General features: G+C 47.8%; 5 protein-coding genes across 5 annotated transcripts; 4 read left to right on the forward strand and 1 right to left on the reverse strand.

Annotated features, from left to right (window-relative positions):
- Positions 1-2,964: 2,964 nt before the first annotated feature.
- mug14_0 (Meiotically up-regulated protein) lies at positions 2,965-3,940 on the forward strand (the record flags this gene model as incomplete). Its single annotated transcript, XM_031151928.1, has 2 exons — positions 2,965-3,231; positions 3,302-3,940. 2 exons carry the CDS (start codon positions 2,965-2,967, stop codon positions 3,938-3,940), a joined length of 906 nt encoding a protein of 301 aa, XP_031004042.1.
- A 689-nt stretch (positions 3,941-4,629) lies between these two features.
- Positions 4,630-5,627, forward strand: LHYA1_G006997 (uncharacterized protein; the record flags this gene model as incomplete). Its single annotated transcript, XM_031151929.1, has 2 exons — positions 4,630-5,150; positions 5,177-5,627. The coding sequence occupies 2 exons, from the start codon at positions 4,630-4,632 to the stop codon at positions 5,625-5,627; spliced, it is 972 nt and encodes a 323-aa protein (XP_031004043.1).
- A 734-nt stretch (positions 5,628-6,361) lies between these two features.
- On the reverse strand, positions 6,362-7,459 carry LHYA1_G006998 (Fluoroacetate dehalogenase; the record flags this gene model as incomplete). The annotated part of the gene is made up of 3 exons (XM_031151930.1): positions 6,362-7,063; positions 7,090-7,191; positions 7,256-7,459. The coding sequence occupies 3 exons, from the start codon at positions 7,457-7,459 to the stop codon at positions 6,362-6,364; spliced, it is 1,008 nt and encodes a 335-aa protein (XP_031004037.1).
- Positions 7,460-8,301: 842 nt separating this feature from the next.
- Positions 8,302-11,487, forward strand: NCL1 (Multisite-specific tRNA:(cytosine-C(5))-methyltransferase; the record flags this gene model as incomplete). The annotated part of the gene is made up of 4 exons (XM_031151931.1): positions 8,302-8,322; positions 8,377-8,574; positions 8,740-9,919; positions 10,004-11,487. The coding sequence occupies 4 exons, from the start codon at positions 8,302-8,304 to the stop codon at positions 11,485-11,487; spliced, it is 2,883 nt and encodes a 960-aa protein (XP_031004053.1).
- Positions 11,488-12,594: 1,107 nt separating this feature from the next.
- Positions 12,595-14,488, forward strand: cyp51 (Lanosterol 14-alpha demethylase; the record flags this gene model as incomplete). The annotated part of the gene is made up of 5 exons (XM_031151932.1): positions 12,595-12,926; positions 13,103-13,239; positions 13,291-13,679; positions 13,746-14,235; positions 14,307-14,488. 5 exons carry the CDS (start codon positions 12,595-12,597, stop codon positions 14,486-14,488), a joined length of 1,530 nt encoding a protein of 509 aa, XP_031004050.1.
- Positions 14,489-21,011: the final 6,523 nt, after the last annotated feature.

Consider the following 21,011-nt stretch of genomic DNA (forward strand, 5'->3'; position numbering starts at 1 on the left):
TTTGGTCATTGACCTCGCTTGCTTGTGGAACAGAAGGTTGCTGGAGAGTTGTGGGATGTGGTGGTTGAGTTTGTGGCTGCAAGGGGTTGGCATCTTGGCCGCAGGCGAATGGTTGACCGGAGTCCAATGTAGGCGTAATAGCCTCAGATGGCGTAATGACCACAGAAGGGACTGAAGGACCTTCGTTGATGTTGACATTTTGTGTCAAGATTGGATCATACTCGACATTGCGAAGAGGTGAGGACTGAGCACCAAGAGGAGGATTGGGTGCTGTGTATGCGAAAGACCCCTGGTTGGTCTTGGGGTTGTGCTTCCCACCAAATAATGGCTTAGCTTTTTGCGGAATACTAGAGGAGACTGAGGGGTTCTGCGGGGTGGCGGTCAAGAATTGAAATTTAGGAACTGGTGGAACACTCGATGACGAAGTATTAACATCCTCATCATCCTCATCATCCTGGTTGCCACCAAACGAAAGATCGATGGAGCGTTCTGGACGATCTGGTTGCTTCACAGTCCGACCGAATAGATTCGGTGGCACCGGATTCTGCTTCTTGAACCCAGGAAATAAATGGTCGTTACCAGGGGGCAAGACTGGGCGAATTGTTGGCTTTGGCTTCTTAGGAGTCTTCTTTGGTCGCGCATTGATCTTTGCTTGCTCCTTCTCGGCATCTGCCAGCTTCTGCTGGTCAATTGCAGCTTGGGTATCGAGCTCTCTCTCCAACTCCTGACCCAGTGCATCAATCTTCTCGTCAAGCACAGCTTGGGCAGCGAGCTTTTTCTCCAACTCCTGAGCCTTCTTTAACTCCTAAGCCTTTTCTAACTCCTCAGCATCTGCCAGCTTCTGTTTGTCAGTCACAACTTGGGCGACACTCTTTCTCCTAAGCTCTGCTTCAGCTTGAGCAGCCTTCTTTACTCTACTTTTTTTGCCCATCGCTGCGGCGTCCGCACCCCACCCGTCAGCGGTCTGACAGAGCGGGAGAGAGAAATGTGCTTGAAATATGTGGGCGCAGGAAGAGTTATCTGTATGTGTACCATGCAATCAATGCAATAGAAGGTATAAGTAGGTGGTGTAGAGGCAGGTAGAAGAAGAAGAAGAGCAAGAGCAAGAACACCAAGGTGTAAGTATTCAATAATCCAATGTGCGAATTTCTTGATGGGTCATGGGTGGGAAGCGAAACGTTTGTTTACCTGACCTGCCTTGTGTAACGGGTAGTTGGGGCTAAGCGGGCGCGGAGGGGGACATACCAGACAGTTCGATCACCTTCGGCCAGCCGAACTGGGTAAGGCGTCATGCATGGCAGGGTAAGATGGCGTAAGTCAGGACAATGAGCAGGTGAATGGATGGAGGTGGAGCGGGGGGAAGGACGGATCAGGTATATGTGAATAGGTAGAATCCACCGCACCCACACCCACACTGCCCTTATCCCTTCTCTGTGAAATTCCCCAAAATTCGCAGTAAATAAATGATTGATTACTTTAAATCATTTGCTTTGTTATCATAGCCTTCAATCCGCAAAGCTTAGGAGTTCTACTACAAGACTGGCATCGTATACAACAAAGGAATGGACAAGTGGACTTGCTGGCTTTGATACCTGGGGAATAAGTGTTCGCATAACCGGCAATCTTTGAAGCTAAGCCACAAATAATCAGGCGACTTCCCTGATTCATCGGAGGGGTCATCCCTCCAAATCAGTCATAGCTTGGAAGTCCACGCCTCGTACCACACAGACAGGCTTTTGGCCCACAAGTAGCGAATAAGATATGATTGTCCACCGCAAGCAAACAGTCAACCATGTCGTAATATCGGTCACACAACTATGACGATTGGCGATATGAACATCTTGATAACAGTAACGCATCTCTAAACAGTGCAAGGGCATAAATTGAAACAAAAGCAATACGAATGAAGGTTTGCGGTAACAAAGTCATCTGACGCTATCCATAATTCACATACTTGAAGAGCAGCACCAAGAACAGAACCCTATGTACACGCCAATCCCGATTTCCTCCTTACTTCTCCCTGCATGAACAGTCTTTTGTCATGTGAGTAACATCCCATTCATGGCACATGATATATCCCTGAATCGAAAGAGTTGGAGAAAGGAATAAGGGACAAGCAAGCAAGCGCAAGAGGTTGGCAAAGACATCACCTCCAACAACCATTAAGAAGGATTAAGGTGAATAAGGACAAGAGAACCCCTCCATCAATTGGGATTTCCTCTCCATCATCCAAATGTAGTTAAAGTAGCTGTAGGAAGCAACAAAAGGACAAAAACTTCGCTTCCTTTCCCTTCTCTCACTTGATCTTACTTTCTCGACGAGCTTGACCCTGCGTCAAAGTGTTTTTTGCAAACTTCAAAATGAATTTTCTGACTAACACGTCCTGTGATCTCAAGATACTCTGTCATGACTTGGGTAGAAGATATTTTTCCAGGAAATCGTGCTACCATTGCTATTGAATCTGGTTTAAGTGAAGAGAGGTGAGGTGAGGTTGAAGTAAAGCAGTGGGATAGTAAGACATGACTAAGCAACATTACGCAAGACCATCACCAAGTCTCGCAACCTTCGTTGCAGCTTCTGTATCATAGCATCTATACATTTTCAACCAGCCGGCTTTGTTCTCATAACATCGAACCTCAAAAATCATGGCTACGTGAAAATTGGATACCACTCGTGATGCTTGCAAATTCTCATCAGGTGATTGGCCGTCCACTCAATACCTAGGTACCTACAGGATTTACATCCTCGGCCCTCCTACCCCACGTCTTGAGTGCTGACAACACCATCCTGCGACGAGCGGAGTAGGGTGGGGTAGCTTGTGGGCGGGGTGTGGATACTCGCTCGTAGATGACCATCTTGTCCTTCTAATTCACTCTTTCTCTTGACATTTTCTTCCAACTCAGTATCCTTTCTCTCCCCGCCAAACCTCTCCACTAGCGCTATTCTCACGCAAAGAAAGCATACATGGCTCCCCCATCCGCTACCTACGAAGTCGTTGACACCGGCACATCAGTGCCTACAAATGGGCACGAAAAAGCCGCCACTGTTCCCCTGGAGCCAGGACTCACAGAGAAGCAGGGCGAGACGGTAGGATTGAACATCCAAACCGCTCCAACATTCACGGATAAGTATGAGGAGCGTGCATATCAAAAGGGACGGTTAGCATTAGCCTTTAGGATTTTTGCCAAGCTGGGATTCGATGAGGGTGTTGCGGGACACATTACGTTGCGAGTATGTCTTGCACCATTGCCCCTCTCGTGACAAGAAGTAAGAAGCTAATATGTGTTGTTTAACGACACAGGACCCCGTAGACCCAAGTTCCTTCTGGGTCAATCCCTTCGGCGTAGCCTGGCCCCTCCTCAAAGCCTCCTCCCTAATCCTCGTCAACGCCGACGGGAAAGTCATTGACGGCGGTCCCGTACGCTTGCTCAACACAGCCGCATACATGATCCACCACGCCGTGCACACTGCACGTCCAGACGTAAACTGCGTCGCGCACTCGCACTCCATCTACGGACGTTCCTTCTGCACGCTCGGCAAGAACCTCGATACCATCACGCAAGACTCATGCGCCTTTCACAACGACATCGCTCTCTACAGTTCGTTCCGCGGTATCGTGCTAGCTGCAGATGAGGGGTTGGCTATTGCTGCAGCGCTGGGACAGAAGAAAGCGGCGCTGTTGCAGAATCATGGACTTCTGACGTGTGGGAAGAGTATTGAGGCTGCTGTGTTCTGGTTTATGAGTTTGGAAAAATGCTGTCATGCGCAGCTGCTGGCTGATGCTGCGGCGGGCGGGGTAGGGGCAACGACGGTCAAAATTGATGAAGCAGATGCGGCTTATACATATAAGGCTTTGGGCACCGAGAAGGCGGGTTGGTTTAGTGCAAAGCCTACTTTTGATGTAATGGAGCATGAAGCAGGCGTGGATTATAAGGGGTGAGTTTGAAATGGGGTCGCATGGGAGCGGAGGTGTTCTATATTTGCATTGTTGGGTGGCGATTATAATGGCAAGGCATTCGTTATTTTCCTGCTTATAAAACCAATCATCTTCTTGCTTTTCTACTTTAAGCTTTGATGGTTCAACTTTGGAGAATTTACCAGCCCTGTCAACAGTCTAGAACCAAGGGTCGTTTCTCACGTCAATATAACCCAGTCCCAAGTAGGAATCACTCTACCCTCATTTTTATTTATTTACTTGATGAACCCCCCCCCCCCCAAAGATCAAAGTCCATCCATCGGCGAGCTCGGAATTAACATAAATCGAGACTCACGCTATTTCCGTCACCCTTCGCGGGTTTCTCCCAACACGGACTAGCTTGGTCGGATTTAGCACTTCCGGTGTACACAACCACGCTACACCCGCTTTTATCTAACAACTAAACAGACTCTATACATCGCGAGTATAACCTACTCTAGTTTAGTATTTTCAATATTGGCGCATTTATGAAGCGCACTGGACTCCGACTGAATGGCGCGGCTTTTTACTATAAATTCATCACAATTCCTCTTCTTGACATGCCACTTACTCACTCAACTTCCATTAATACGCTTCCTCAACCCAATTCAACTCAACCTACTCTTCCGTTCAACGGAGGATAGGATAACAATATTCCAAACACCTCCTTTAAAATGGAGGACCACGCCCTAATCGGCGCCGCAAAATCTATCCCCACCTCCCCCGCATCCCCCATTCTCTCCATCCACCCCCTCACCATTGCAGCCCCCTCTCGCCCAGGTTCCATCCCCATAACCCTCAAAGTATCCGCCCCCACAACCGGCACTACCCTCCCGATAATCCTCCTCTCGCACGGCCACGGCACCTCCAACAACCTCTCCTCCTTGCACGGCTACAGCCCCCTCGCCGAGTTCTGGGCCGCGCACGGCTTCGTCGTGATCCAGCCCACGCACCTCTCCTCAAAGACCCTGAGTCTAGATCCCACAACCTACCCCGAGGCACCTCTCTTCTGGAGGTCTCGCGTCGAAGACATGTCGCACATCATCGACAGCCTAGACGCGATCGAGACCTCGTTCCCCGCCATCAAAGGCCGTCTGGACCGTAGCAAGATCGCCGTTGCTGGCCACTCGCTCGGCAGCCACACAGCCAGCATGTTGCTCGGCGCCCGCCTGACCGATCCCGTCGACGACGAGTCGTGAACCTCAAAGACCCACGCATCAGCGCCGGGATCCTGCTCACGCCCATCGGCAACGGCGCCGCTGGGAAAGACCTCAGCGTCTTCGCCAACGAGCACATGCCCGTATTCCGCAACCCTAGTTTCGCCGAGATGGCGACGCCGACGCTCGTCGTGGTCGGCGATGCGGATGTGAGTCCGCACCTCACGACGCGCGGTGCCGACTGGCACGAGGATCCGTATCGGCTGAGCGAGGGCCCGAAGTGCATGCTTACTGTGTTTGGGGCGGGGCATTTGCTGGGCGGGGTTTCGGGGTACGATAGTGCGGAGACGTTGCAGCATGATACGGAAAGCCCAGAGCGGGTGGCGTTGGTTCAGAGGCTTACTTGCGCGTATCTGCACAGTGAGCTTGATGCGAGTGATGGCGCTTGGTCGGACGCGTGTGCTGCTTTGTCGCTTGATGGCGCCAAGGGGTTGGGCAAGGTCGAGTCCAAATAGAGAGCGGAGCGCCGATGGGGAATGTGTTGACATGCCACCACCAACAGAGAATCACAGTTCAAGGTGTCCTGTGTTAGGAAGCCTAGTAGAATGTAGAAGTGTGACAGGTATACCTGAGCTAAACTCATATGTTTCATAGCTCCTTCAACCATATATGAACTTCGTCGCAAGACGTGACGCGTGGCAGATAATATGACCTGAATAGTTTCGAAACAGATACAGGACGCGGATAGATTCTAGACGCGGAGTATCGTAGTATTTCACCCAGAGAAACAAAAAAGACTCAAAAAAGATTTGATGTTTCGTAAACTGATATCAAAACTCTACCAATAACGAAAACACAAGCGGCAGACGCTAGAATCGAAAAGGCAAAACTGGACAACATGGTTTATAAATTATGATTGGGGGTTCTTTTAAGAGAGGGACGTAAAACACTACAGGGCCGTTGCATGCAAAAGTGACGTCTTTCAGAGAATAGATAGAATGAAGTTGGATGGATGGGAAATCCTAAATGTCATGATGTCAAGTGCGTGAGACGAGGAAATGGTGGCGTTGAGACAGTGAGATATTGCTCATTGCAAGGCTGACCGAAAACGAAGAACGCTGAAGAAAAGACGGCACTGGTTTTCATCTTTCAAGCCTAGTGGCACATTAAGCTGGTCTACAGTGAGTATCCTACTACACAAACGCGAATGTCTGAAGTACAAGAGCAGAAAGCATGCATTTGGTGGCTTTCAGCTGCAATCGTTGTAAAATCTCAGGATTACCCATGCTGCCTCCTCCGGGGCCTCTTCAGCGATAAAATGACCAGTGCCACCCGAAAAGTTTCTACCGATTAGTTGACCCTTTCCCATCCATTCCTGCCAGACTTTGCCCATCCATATGTTTTCGTCGACCCATTTCATGGTGTACAAGATAAAGACATCGATATCCATTTTCCTGCCTGCTCTCTGGTCTTCGTATTGAAGTCGGATATCTTCTTGAGCACCGGCTCTGAACTCATCACAGGTAGCTCTAATGACGGACTCGGATTTGAAAGAGTTTGCATAGATATCGATCGAATCGTTGCTCTTGAACATGGCAAGTCCCTGCTTGCGGGTTCCAACCCAGCGGTTGAGACACATTCTCACAAAGGCGTCGCCACCTTGTGCCATGATCATTTCCGTTGCGACATCCACGTTAGCCAGGAATGGCCAATTGAACGATGCTACAGATGTTTCTGCCACCACAAAGGACCCCCACTGTATGGCAGTCGGGATGATGTCCATTAAGATTGCTCCTTTGAAGGAAAAGGCAGGGTAGTCGGCTTGGTCGACGGCAAGACGATGACAAATCCGGGCTCCTTGGTCATGGCCAGCGATCATTATAGGCCTTATATCTGCATGCTTCAGGCGAAGATGCTTGCGTGGACGGTTATTCGAACGTAGCAGGAGAAACTGAAGGGTTTTGAGGATAGCTTGACCGACGCTTCGTTTGTCGTGGGGGCGGCTTCGGAGGGGTGATGACCGACCGTAGCCTGGTACGTCTGGGATGAAAAGCGGGATATCTCGTGGAAGGCACGTGACTATATGCCTCCACCTGCAGATAGAAGGTCAGCAACAGTAGAGTGATTGCGGGCAGACAGATACGTGCATAAAGCTTGTTTGGGGATAGCCATGAAGCAAAACAAGAATGGGCTTTCCGTTCATTATATCCCACAGCCCACGCTCATAATAAAAGATATTTCCCTTTGCGGTTGTGGTGATGTTGAACCGCAAACCGAGAGAGACCATGTGTTGAATGTCATTGTCCTTTTCCAAGGTATTCCTTTTGTCGGGGGAAAGTTGGTACATGGTATACGGTATGTGGTTGAATAAGCGAAGGAAGCGGGTTGTGGAAAAGGATATTGAAATGGGGATGAAGATGGGAACGAAGAAGCATGAGTTCGACAAAGGGGATGTAATGACATTGGTAAGATATACAACCTACGAGGGAAGGAGCGCTTTTGGGTGGTGGACCACTGGTTTTAATGTTTCAAACCCAGTGGCACATGCAAAGCTAGTATAGATACAATGCTCAGTCCGATCCATCGTGAAGTGTCCGTTTAAACAACAACCCCAAGCAAGATACGCTTGATACCTCAATATGCTGGAAAGATGGATAAAGACTTTGAATAGTAAAATAGGTAGAAAAAAAGCGGCAGACAATTTATAATGTGCCAGGTAGCGTGGGGTATGAAAAGTAGATGTGAGTAAAGTAAGTGCTGCGCTTTGTGTCCAGCTAGGGAAGCCAAATCAAGAGCAAAATGGTTCATAATTGACAGTCCTTCTGCTGGAAGGCCGTAAAAGATTGTAAACAAGGAGATGATTCCCATTCGGGGTCCGTTCAGACCACAAAAACCCCAAGATACACTAGGCAGGCATCATGCAAATGGATTAGGCTTTCCACGGCAAGATAGACACGGAATAGGTATCGGTTTCCATTGATAGATAGAGCTGAGATGGAAATAAAGGAAGAAGAATATCTGGAGATTAAAATCGATCACGTGTAGTCGGCAATACGTTTATCCTAGCTGCCGAGAATCCTGGTCCACTCTTGAAGTAAGCTTGAGCTTTGAAAAATCGCAAATATTCAAGAAGTTTTGAAGCGCAACGAGTACCACTTTTCCACAAACGACTGATCAATTGCAATAATCATGGCTCGAGGAGGCAAAAGAGTAAGTACTTCAATTGAACTCATCCTGTCCTCGGCAGCTTTATAACATCTCCAGGGTGGTGGATTTCGAGGCAAACGCGGGGGCGGTGGGGGTAGAGGAGGAGGTAGAGGAGGGGATCGAGCTCCATACGACAACCGAGTCAGCTATGACAAAGTTCCCAAGCATAACGCCCGTCTGGAGAAGTACTATAACGATGTTCTGGGACTGCCCGAGGAGGAGAGGGAGGCTTTCTGGGATGCATATAAGCGTGAGGTGAGTTATCGAAGAACCCAATTATTTTCTGCCAAGATGTTTCAGTAGTCTGTAGTCTTTGCAGAGTACCTATAGTTGCTTTGAAAATGTCTCACGGCTCCTAGGTCATTGTTGCAATGTTGGCTTTTTGTCCAGCGAGAAGTAAAGCTGACCCTTCCTACACAGCTGCCAAATAGCTTCCGATTTACAGGATCCAAAGGCCATGCGCTCGCTGTACAGAAGCTTTTCCAAGATAGATACATTCCCGAAATATCTAGCATCTCGCATCACGATGGCAACCTCGTCGAGCCCCCGAAGCCAGTCCCTTGGTATCCAGATGACCTTGCGTGGTGGATGACGACTCCAAAGAATGTCGTCCGTCGATTCCCTCCCTTTGCAGCCTTCCAGAAATTCTTGGTGTCCGAAACAAGTGTGGGAAATATTAGCAGACAAGAGGTTGTTAGTATGATTCCACCTTTGGTCATGGATCTACAACCTGGCATGACTGTCTTGGATATGTGCGCAGCTCCAGGAAGCAAGGCGGCACAATTGTTGGAAATGGTCCACCGAGGGGAAGAGGCTCGAGTCCATAAATCACTACGCGATCATGCTCAAGAAGATGGGCGAGAAATAAGTCCTGGACCAGAACTTACATTGGATGACGCAGAGAAGTTGGAAGTCGATTCTAGTGATTATGGAAGAGCTACGGGCCTTCTCATTGCGAACGACTCGGATTATAAGCGCAGTCATATGTTGATCCACCAGCTGAAACGATTATCATCCCCGAACCTGATTGTCACCAACCACGATGCAACGATGTATCCTTCCATCAAGTTACCACCTACCCCGGAGAACCCCGCTACTAATCGATACCTCAAGTTCGACCGGATATTGGCAGATGTACCATGTTCAGGAGATGGAACAATGAGAAAGAACGTCAATTTATGGAAAGACTGGCAACCAGGAAATGCTCTTGGGCTGCACATTACTCAAGTCCGAATCCTGGTTAGGGCTCTTCAGATGCTCAAGGTTGGTGGCCGTGTGGTTTATTCAACCTGCAGTATGAACCCTGTGGAGAACGAGGCTGTTATTGCATCCGCTATTGAGAGATGTGGTGGACTTAAAATGGTTCAATTGGTACCAAGCGATGACCAACTACCCCTCTTGAAACGAACGCCTGGATTGAAGAAATGGAGCATCATGGACAAGGTTGGCGATACATGGTCTACGATGGAGGAAGTCGAAGAATATGACAAGAAATATGGCTCCACAATGGCTACCGAAAAGCTTTCCCCAGGAATGTTTGCACCTAAGGTTGAATCTGGGGAGGAGGAAATACCATTTGAGAGATGTATGCGGGTATATGGTAAGCCATTCATTTTCTAATATTTTCCAGCTTCTGGACATCTTAGACCTTCATAGATCTGAAGTACGGCTAATCTGTTGATAGGACACATGCAAGATACTGGTGGATTTTTTATTGCAATTTTGGAGAAGAAGGCGGAGTTTAGAGCCAAGCCCGAATCAGAACCAAAGAAGACCTCCGATGTAAAGCCTACCATCACCGCTATCGTTGATGAGATCGAGTCAATGCCTGCTCCTGTTGATGGAGGAAGTGTGGCTCCTAAGATTGAAGCAGCCGATGCCCTCACGGGACCCTCAGAAAGCACTACAGAGCTTACACCCGTTGCACGACAAAACCAGGAGAATCCGGCACCAGATGCTACCGTTAGTGGCACAAAGCGCAGTGCTGAGGATGATGAGGAAGAGGTAGCTCAGTCCCAAAATGTCTCAAAACCTGTAGAACATTTCTTACTCACGAATTTACAGTTTGATGCCGTATCCCGGGCGAAGAAGCTCAAAACCAAAGAAGACCTCGAGGAGCCTGCCTCAGCAGGTTTCCAAGACCGACAAGTCCACTACCCACCACCGCCAGGCGCCGAACTGGACCTCACCACCCGTCCCGGCGACCTTCGCGATGACAAAACTCCTTTCCGCGCCAACCCCAACAAAAACCGCAACAACCAACAATTCGAAGAACCCTTCAAATACATATCCGGCACTCATGATGAAGTCCAATCCATCGAGTCATTCTACAAACTTTCCCCTCGTTTCCCACGGGATCGCTTCATGGTGCGCAATGCACAAGGCGAGCCCGCCAAGACAATCTACTACACTTCTGCTCTCATCCGCGACATTATGACCGAGAATGAAGGCAAGGGTATCAAATTCATACACGGCGGTGTGCGTATGTTCATGAAGCAAGATGTCCAAGGTGAAGGAGTTTGTAAATGGCGTATCCAATCAGAAGGAATGCCCATCCTCGAGGGCTACGTCGGCTCGGAACGCGTCGTCCGTCTTTACAAAAAAGAAACCCTGCGCAAATTGCTCATTGAGATGTTCCCTAAGCTCTCAGACGGAGCATGGAAGGACTTGGGTGAGATCGGCGAGCGCGTTAACAATATCGGCATGGGTTGCTGCGTTCTGAGAATCGAGCCGAGTGAGGAGGCTGATGGCTTTACTGAGCGCCAGGTCATCCCGCTCTGGCGCAGTCTGCATTCTCTCAACCTCATGCTAGCGAAGGAAGATCGTACTGCAATGCTATTACGGATCTTCAACGACACTACACCGTTAGTCAACAACCATAACCCGGGCAAGAAAGCTGACCCTGCGCCGCCGCCGGAAGTCGAAGTAGAGGCTGATGATGCGATGGATGGCGTGATTAAGGGCGTAGGGGGAATCGTGGGGTCAATAGAGGGCGCTGCGCCTGTTAACACGGATGCTGTAGAGGCGAACATCAAACCCGGTCCTTACGATACTATTGCTTCTGCACCGAAGACAGGCGCGGAGTTGGATGTTAAAGCTGAGCGGATTGCCAAGGGTGATGACACGGAGGGTGGCGATATTGAAGGGCAAGTGGGTGCTCTTCCATAAATTGATGACAGGGGTACTAAACATACATGCACATACATGAAAAAGGCGGTCTGTAGAAATAAATAAAACTTTCCTTGATTTACAGTTTTGGTCTTAATCGTGTTACGTGTCTGTGTGGAGTAAAAGACGTACTCTTCCCCAACGGACTCATGAAGTGATAAACTTACACCCGTATCCGTATCTTCTATTTCTATGTCGATGAATAATGTCCTACCATAGGTAATAATCTAGGATCGTAGCACAGAATGTACAGTAAAGAGGTTGTGGTTTACTGGTTGTTCTACGGTATCTCTATTCCCATCCAATCGGTACATAACCCTTGTGCAGTATTGCTGGTGGGTCACCCCCGCATTCTATCCTCTGGGCTGGGCTGGGCTATTTCCCGTAGCCCAGCCTCATGCTGATCAAACCCGTAGAATGCTTATTAAAGTAGGGGATGGCGGGGATTACCCTGCACGGGTATCATGTCCATCAAGGTTATCAAGGGTACCAAGCGCAAATATACTTAGTAACTAGCAAAGTTTGAGATGGTAATTTAACAGAGACTAGTCATAGAGAACAGTATCATATTGATTCATTAAATCAGAATATAACATATTGACTAAAGCAGGCTCAAATTTAGGGTTCAAACATAGAAGGTGCTTTATGGACTGCTTTGGCGGAAAGGGGGAAAGGGGGCTGATTGGTCTAGACTACCCAGAAGGGCGTTTGTAAGTTGTTTTGGGTGGGATTTGGGCCTGTTTATAAGGAGAAAAGGAGGATAAAATTTTACCTATGGGCGGGTATATTCTAGCAGAATGGATATAAATCGGATGTAAATCCTTATCTATCGATACCATATAAGGTTATATTTTTGGATTTGAAACACCACCTCCTGATTGGCTAGGTTCACCGGGACCAGGTGCCATACGTAAGGTACTACGTGCTACGGAACGCTACTATCCGAGTCCAGTTCAAGTCACGTTACCGTATCGGTACGTCTGACTTTACTTCATTTATCACATTCAATCCTCTCGTCTTCTCTCTCTCGTCATCTCTCTCCTCTTCTACCTGTCCTCCTCAATTCATCCTCCATGTCTTGAATCAAAACCTCAACCCAATCCCAAAATGCCATCCCATGACAGCCTCATCCTAGGCCTCTCGCTTCCCACCATCGCCTCCCTCCTCCTGCTCCCCGCCCTCTGTTTCCTCTACACCTTCCTCGCACCCTCCTTCACCTTCCCCCAAAAGGCTCCTTCCCAGTCCACTATCTCGAACTTCCCTATCGTCGGTGCCCTGCAGTTCTTCACGCGGAGATGGGATTATTTCAGGCTTTCCAGGGATGCGGCCAAGACTGGCAACTTTCGGTTTTTCTTGGGCAAGCATCCTATCGTTGGACTGACTGGTGCGGAGGGCCGCAAGGTCTTTTTTGAGAGTAGGGAGTTGAGTATGCATGAGGGGTAAGTGTGGTGTTGTTTCATTCTTTCGTTTCGGGTGAATGATTATTTGGGGGCCATTGTAGTACAACGTCTCGTGACGTTTTCCCAAACAAAGTTGGAGATTGAGGAGGATGACGTGGTGTTCAAGATGATGAAAAAGAATTCAAGGAAAGAGACACTAACGTGCGTAAATTCAGATACGCAATCCTATTTGGAGCAAGCCCAGCTAGTCTCAAGAAAGACAGGCCGGCAAACGACGACAATTTCGGTGGTTCTGGAGGCTACTTCCAACGCCGTATAACCAAATTGATGAAAAAGGAGGTCATCGAGAGAGGTACATTCACACCCCAAAGACCTTGACTTACCATGTGCTAATACTTCCCAGGCCTTCCTTACCTAATGCGAGATGTCCGTACCTTCCTTGACACCCTCGCCCAGTCCCCCACAGGCATCACAAACCCCTTTGAATCCTTCTACCGCCTCGTCTACCAACTTACCATGCGCACTGTTGGCTGCAGCGACATCGCCAATGACCCCGTGCTCCTCGAGAGAACGCTTCAGCTCTACGAAACCATAGAAGCGAGCGCGACCGCTGCAACGATGCTATTCCCGTGGTTCCCAAGCCCATCTGTCATAAAAAGAACCATTTCAGGGGGTAAGTTGTATATGGTTATTAATAAAATTGTGGAGAACAGGAAGAAGACTGGGATCAGGGGTGATGATCCGTTGCAGTTCTTGATTGATGAAGGAGATGATGTCAAAAGTATCATTGAAGTGTGTTGCTCCGTCCACTACCCCAGTAAAACTATTTCGTAGAAGCTGGCATTAACGTGAAGATAGTTCATTGTGAGCGCCCTCTTCGCAGGTCTACTAAACAGTGGCACCAATCTAGCCTGGGTGCTGTGCTACCTCGCGCAATCCCCCGAATGGATGGCCCGCGTACGTGCCGAAGTCACAGCAGCCGCCGCCAAATATTCCACCCACCCTGATCCATCCGCGCCTTTAATCGACCAACTCGGCACCCTTACCCTCGAGGCATGGGAATCCAGCTTCCCAACCATCGATCTCTGTCTCAAAGAAACCATTCGGCTCCAATTGCTCGGCAGTGCGTTCAGGAAGAATATCAGTGGCAGAGAGCTGAGTGTGGGGAATGGAGAAGTGATCCCGCCCGGTGCATTTGTAGCTTATCATTTGGGTGACAATCATCTGAATCCGGAGATCTATTCGGAGCCGGAGAAGTGGGATCCGTCTAGGTATGAGAAGGGCAGGGAGGAGGATAAGAAAGCTCCGTATGCGTGGGTTGGTTGGGGAGTGGCGAGACATCCTTGTTGTAAGTCACTTGAATTATTCTTCTCTTCTGCATCTTGATCTACATCATATCTGACTGGATTGGATGGCTAGTGGGCATGAGATTTGCGAAACTCGAGCAAAACGTAATCACGGCCTTCTTCCTCGCTATGTTCGACTTCGAACTTACTGACAAAGCGGGTACTCCGGTCTTTCAAACGCCACCAGTAGATTTCAATGGCCATGCAGCGACGAGGGCAGAAGGCGCGTATTTGAAGTATACGCTCAGGACTTGAACTAAATCTTTGGCTGTGTACATACGGCGTTGTGGCATCAATCAAGGGTTGGGGAGTTTGAGATGAATGAAGGGATTTTTCGTGGATGGATATAATATGGATGAATTGCACATGGATAGTGAACATGGATGAATCTTACGTGGATGGCATGAATTTACAAAAGCTTCTACAAAGATAAATATAAGCTATGCTAGGTATAAATTCATAGTACATCCATCAGCTCTAATAACCAGTTCACTTCCTTCTCGCTTCGCTTCGCTACCTTATTTTCTCCTCAGAGCTCCTGTTCTTCTAGAAGTGTTCTAGCATATCGTTTCCTCACGTGATTATACCCTTTTCAGCTCTTCTCTTCCGTTCCCTATGCGTTGATTAGTTGGATTTAGTAAGTGCACCGCGCGATAGATAGATATCTGCTTACTAACATGTGTGTGAACGAAACAATGTCATTAATTAAATGCTCTGAAGTAGTAAGATGTTGAGGCAGGAAGCAGCTCTTCGAAGTTGTGTATTTAGAAGTTGTGTTTGTTTGCCTTGTACTTTGGAATTGGGCTTCAGGTGTTCTGTTGATAAGTTGGGGGTTATAGGGTATATTGTATTCTTGTGATTACTTTTATAAATGAATGTATGCATGCTGCTATATCTATCTGTATTCGGGGGCTTTTGTTTGCCTTGCCTTGCACTTTGAAATTAGGCTTGAGATGTTTTATCATGGGTATATGGGGGGGTAGAGAATTGATTGTATTCGTTCACTTGTTTTCTTTTATAATTGTGCTACTGCATAGGGAAGAATGATGGGTTTCTTCTGAGGTGTTGTATAGTAAGTACGAGTAGATGATTTTCTCAAAAAGGTTCGCGTCGCAATGCGATTTAGAATTCCCACCGACTCCCAAACCTCTCCGCCTCCAATCCATATTGACTTACTCATATTTCTTCCCCAATTGATTGATACCCACGTTTGTCATCCTCCGAGCCCCTCACCAGCATTCATATACTCACTCGTGTGCAGACTGACCCAATCTGCCCAAGCGCACTCATTCACCCTTCCTTTGACAGCATTCGCTCATCGCGGCAGGTCATCGATGTCTCCTCGCACTTTCAACTCTCAATTGGCTCTGTGCGAACTTCCTTCCAGATAACGAGTATAGAAACCCTTGACCACAAGGAATGCGCTTTCAACATTCTTGAACGACGACGAACATCTTGCTTTGCGCTCTTGTACTCTCCGGACTGCATACTCGTTCTCGTGCACCTTTACCACTTTCAAGCGAATTACCACCTTACTGTTCGTCGCTCTTTTTTCTTAAATTCCATACTCCATACACCACACCTTTTTTGGCGCTCTTGCGGATCGTAGCGATAACCCTGGAGCTGGCCGGCCAGTCTTCAGCCATGGCGGAACCATCCGGTGGCAGTAACAATACCACCTCGAGCACACAGGTAAATTCAAACCTAATCTCACCTGTTCAACTCAACTCACAGTCCCTACAGGGCCCATATATGCCAAAGAAGTCACCTCGCGTGTCTTCTTGACTACCAAAGCTTGAGTCCAAGTTCACCCCTGGATCCTCTCGTTCTCGTTCTCCTTATTTGCTCGCAAAGCCCATGTCCAGATCTGGATCGCCTCCTTCAAACACCAAGCCAGGCTTCTCTACCCCAAAAGTTTCTACATCGCCTAATCCACCACAACACGGCCCTCAGAACCCCGATGCCCTGAATGCACCTACATCACCTGCAATGGCACGTCCAGCTCGTTCACTCAAGAGGCATCAAGCTACCAAACTTGCGGCCAGTAGATACAGAAATGATTTTGATGCTAATGCACATAAGAGGCGGAAGAAAACCAAATCTCCTTCTCCTTCTCCTTCTCCTCGTTCAACGCTGAAGCCGAAGCCGAAGTTTTTGGGTGGTATGGGAGCTAGTCGATGGGCAACAGCATCTCCCCAGACCAGCAATACGGTAGCTGCTGCTTTATCATCTTCTTCATCGCAAGCTGGTGTGAGCAAGGGTGATTCTTTCAATGCTAAGTCACTGATTTCCAAGACTCCTATTCCAGCACCAGCCCTTATCCAAACACCAGCACTGGCTGTGCCAGAGACCGCCAGCACTGTGCCATTCAAGGCGGCTGCGCTGAGGGAGATCGAGGAATGCCATAAGACCATCGATGCTCTGAAATTGGTTGTCAAGACATCGTGTGACAAAATTGACGATGTTACTAGTAGGCTCAATAAAGCAGGGCTATTACTCGCAACATATGAGGCCCCACTCAGACAGACACCTTTAATCAGCCAGTAGCCTCTCAATCCACACCATCAGCTTTGTATCGCTCATTTGATATGAGTTTCTATATCCCACCGATCACTCAATGGTATAAACAGCATGGCAAGATCTGGGTTCAGAGACCCAAGCCCCCTCTCCGACCCGACATCTCACTTCAGTATTGCGAGGTCGACCAACGTTCTAAGATGAAGCCAATGATTACCTCGTCTCGATCTGAGATGAAAGACACTGCGATGACTCCCTTGTCGGAGTGGCACAAAAAGCACCGCAAGAAGTATGAGCTCAACACCAGCGCTTTGATTCGAGTCGCATCACTTCCTGGACGGTTCCCCGAACCCAAGCCGACAAAGAGAGGTGGCAAGAATCGCCTACACAAGGCCAAGCCGAAGTTGGCTATATCCCCTGTCCATCAAAACTTTTCGATGCAAGATCTCCTTCAACCTGTGCCACCCCAGAAGGTGCAAGACATCGGCAGCGACAATGGCGACAATAGCGATGGCAGTGAGGATATTGCGGATGACGACGATAGCGACAAGAACGACGAGGGTCTTGTAATGCAAACAGTCAAGAAAAGAATGTTTGTTCCAGCAACGCGGGCGTGGGTGGCCGGTTTCTTCAACCGGATCTGGCGTTAAGCCTGATCACAAAGAGCTTTGTTTGTTACACGATATACGCATTCTCTTTACGAATCACAAATTTACGAATTCCCTTTAAAGAATAATACAGTTCTTGTTATCCCGCCATCGAGCGGAAGATCATTCGCCATCACCAACCCCTCCCTCCTCCAACACAACACCAACTCATCCTCTCACCAACCCGACCCTCTCGTTACACCCTCTTCTTCTACTCGCCCATCCCATCCGCATTTTGCGAAACGCGAGAACGCAGTCCTTCGAAGAGACCGTAACTTGAAACCCACACCTCGAATTCGCCATCCTAGCTTTACTTGGCTACGTGCATCTTCAGATGCATGATAAGCCCTACAGCTATTTACTGGAACTCGACATGCGATAAGAATGAGGGAGATATATCGATACAGAAGGAGATAGATTATTTGATGGCGTGGAGTGGAATGGAATGGATTTTGGATGGATTGGTAGATAGAAAAGTACCTTAGATAGTGTCACTGAATCATGATTTTCCTTTGAAACAAAACTTCGCCGTGACATAACTTTATTCATTTTTTTTCATTTTTTCATCCATCCATCGTGCAACTTTCCCTCATCCCAATAACCATAGTTAAGCTTACCCATCACAGCGCATCGGCTTCTCGAACCGCGCATCCGTTCTTGGTCGATAGAATTGGGTTATACTTGATTACCCGTATGAAGCAGTATTTTTGAGATTTCCACTCCGTAAACCACGGGGATTGGGGGCCTGGCCTTTTCAGATTATAGCGCTTACTACGAAGTAAAACCTACCTACCTGGTTAGCGAGATTCGCACTGTAGTCCTACTAGACAGTATTACATGCCGGCCCCTAAACAAGCTTTTCCCAAGCTTTGACCATGGATGTGGAGGTGGTCGTACTTCGTACGGATCGATTCCCCCCCCCCCCCTTTAAATAGACAAGTGATGTGCGGCAGATCCGGCGCGTTCAGGGGGACGAGGGAGTAGTTCGTGCTTTGTTCTTCGTATTCACCGTGGGTTGTACCGCGGAGACTAACTATTGTGACTGCGTAATTGACGATCTGAACTAGAAGTCTAGCACATCCGTTTTTGCTAAAAAAAAAAATTGATCTCTGGGTTGACTGTCATGTTATGGATTGAGGCGCTAGAGGCTCGCTTATCGCCTCGGTCCGTGCCCTTGAGGTTATTCCCATCTTCATTTCTATATGTTGAGCTTTTCTCTTTATAGTTGTCTTAGTTAATGAAATCCTGGTATTAATACTCTGTCGAGCCGTGATATTGACAGCTCCAATGGGAAGACCACCTGTCAAGTTAAACGTAGAGAAGCTAGATTAAGAGAGCTCACTAGAATTCTTTCTGAAGCAACTATAATAAGATGGCTATACTGGTTGGTATGAATGTGGTCTTCAGTGTGCATACGATTGTAGTTATTGGCTGAAATCGTCCGGTGAAATAGTGCAATCCCACCTGTCAGCATTTGGGTCATCGATTGAATGTCTTGATATAGTATCGTCTGTACACGGGGTACCTCGGCCTGAGGCCTGCCACGACTACGAGGTAGATTTTTCAACATCAATTTTCATAGAATCATGATCGTCTTCTCATTTGTCGGACAACAGAAGTTTTACTAGGGATCCGTAGGTCCTAGAGGCAATATAGCTATTCTGGTCAGAATTTCCAGACTAGAAATCTCGTCGCAGGGTTAGTAACTATTCAGACTATCACTAAAATTGTATGGCTACTTTTGTGAGATTAGGTGAACCGCTTGAATTAATTATACATAATTGTGACCTAGATCGTTTCACAAAATGAATCGCCGAACGAAAACCTCCAGCACATCTGCAGCTCTTTCCACCGCCGCGATACTCTCAAGATCCGCATTTAGCCGCAGTACAGGTACGGTGTTCCCTGGTTGGAGGTGCCAAGCTTGCACTGATCCCCATTCAGACAGTTCTCAAAAACAGCATTGTTACTGCATTGAAGCTTCAAGGACGTTAGATATACTGCGCAACAGAAGAGGGAGCAAGACATACAATTGCGGGAAGTCCACCGGCGCTTCCACAATACACAGCATTTCCCCACTCATCGGTGACACAACCTCGTTCGGAGACAGAGGCTGGAGATGGAGCGCCGAATGTTGTAGGCAAGGCCGCAAGTAGGGCTACGAATGGAATGAGGATTGTGGAGAACATTGTCGAAGACCTATGCCAGTATTAGTTCTTTGATCTATTTCGATAGACAACAGTGAAGTAATAGGCAGGACGGACTTGTTGTAGTTGAGATGATTTTTCAGATATCTAGAAGTATATTGGAGTAAATGGAGTCCGGAGAGACGAAGTCAATGAGTGTTGGTGAGAAGTAAATAGACGATTGAATGAGTGACTAGGTAAATGATTGTAGGCTGAAAAAATAGATGTAGATGTGGCTATCTTCGAGCCTTTATATTTGCTTTAGTATATCCAACAACCACCCAGCCAATGAAACGAAACAACCGCGCATATTTACATTCAGGGGGGCTGCATTGTTGTATGAAGGTTTCAGGAATAGGTGGATGTTCTGACCGAGAAGATCGCTTGCCTTATTTCTAAAAGTGACCAAACAGTGCGACCCTAGAAAAGCTCATTCCGCTCCATTGAAAAGGCTGTACGTATTACGAGTACCATCCTTCGTACGGTGTATCTGTGTACAGGATTCGCCAACAAGCTTACTGTAAACCTAAAAAATGGGTTCGGCATGTGAGCCAACATGATTCTCACCTTGAAGGATTAACCCCACGACCGGCATAATATGTCATTGGTCAATGGACAAGAATAGGCTGTGACCAACCAACTTCAGGAAGGGGACAAGGGCCATAAGGCGGAGGTGCGGCGAGGGTCATTGGAAGCGAAGTCACAATTAAACTAAAAAGGAGACATCGGATACGAGTACATAGCCAATGATGGCTGCGTATTTGCATGCCAGGAAATGAAAAGCGGTATATTGTTGCGCTGTTGGTAGAAACCAACTCAAGTGGTATCGATATAGAGGTATTTTTAGTTCACACCCTGGGGGTTTTCCAAATTCCATACGATGTATTTCGCATTTGCTTTCCCCTTGCGATACCCTTAGCTAAACTGGGTCATTATAGAGAAGGCCAGAAGCAAACGCAATAGCTTTGCATAATTTCATACCCAAAATACCTTTTAGTTTTCTTCTGTCAGGTAAGGCATCATTTTCGTCCGTCAAATCCCCAAGCTCTTCCTAATACTCTCTGCTTCTTATATGGATCATCTTCGTTATCTTCCGGGTCCTCCATTTGCAACTCAGGCGATACAAGTGTTAAGAATGTCGTTGGGGTAATTGTCTTGTTTGGCGGCTGCGCTCGTCGAGCTGTATTTCCCAAGTCTTCGTGAGGGGTAAAAGGTGCATTCAGAGCAACCGCTGGAGACTCGAGAGTTGCGTCTGTTTGTGTCGTCCTCTTCGCCAACTCCCATCTTTCAATCTCGACCAAGAAGTTCTGGAATAGAACTTCCTCCGATCTCTCCATTATAGTCGTTTTCAACGTGATCCTGATGAGATCTGCAAGAGCCTTGGGGTTCGTGATACGGGTGTCGGGATGAGCTGAAGCTGCCCATGCG

This window comes from Lachnellula hyalina, assembly GCF_007821495.1.
Source record: "Lachnellula hyalina strain CBS 185.66 chromosome Unknown contig00101, whole genome shotgun sequence".
NCBI classification, from domain to species: Eukaryota; Fungi; Ascomycota; class Leotiomycetes; order Helotiales; family Lachnaceae; genus Lachnellula; species Lachnellula hyalina.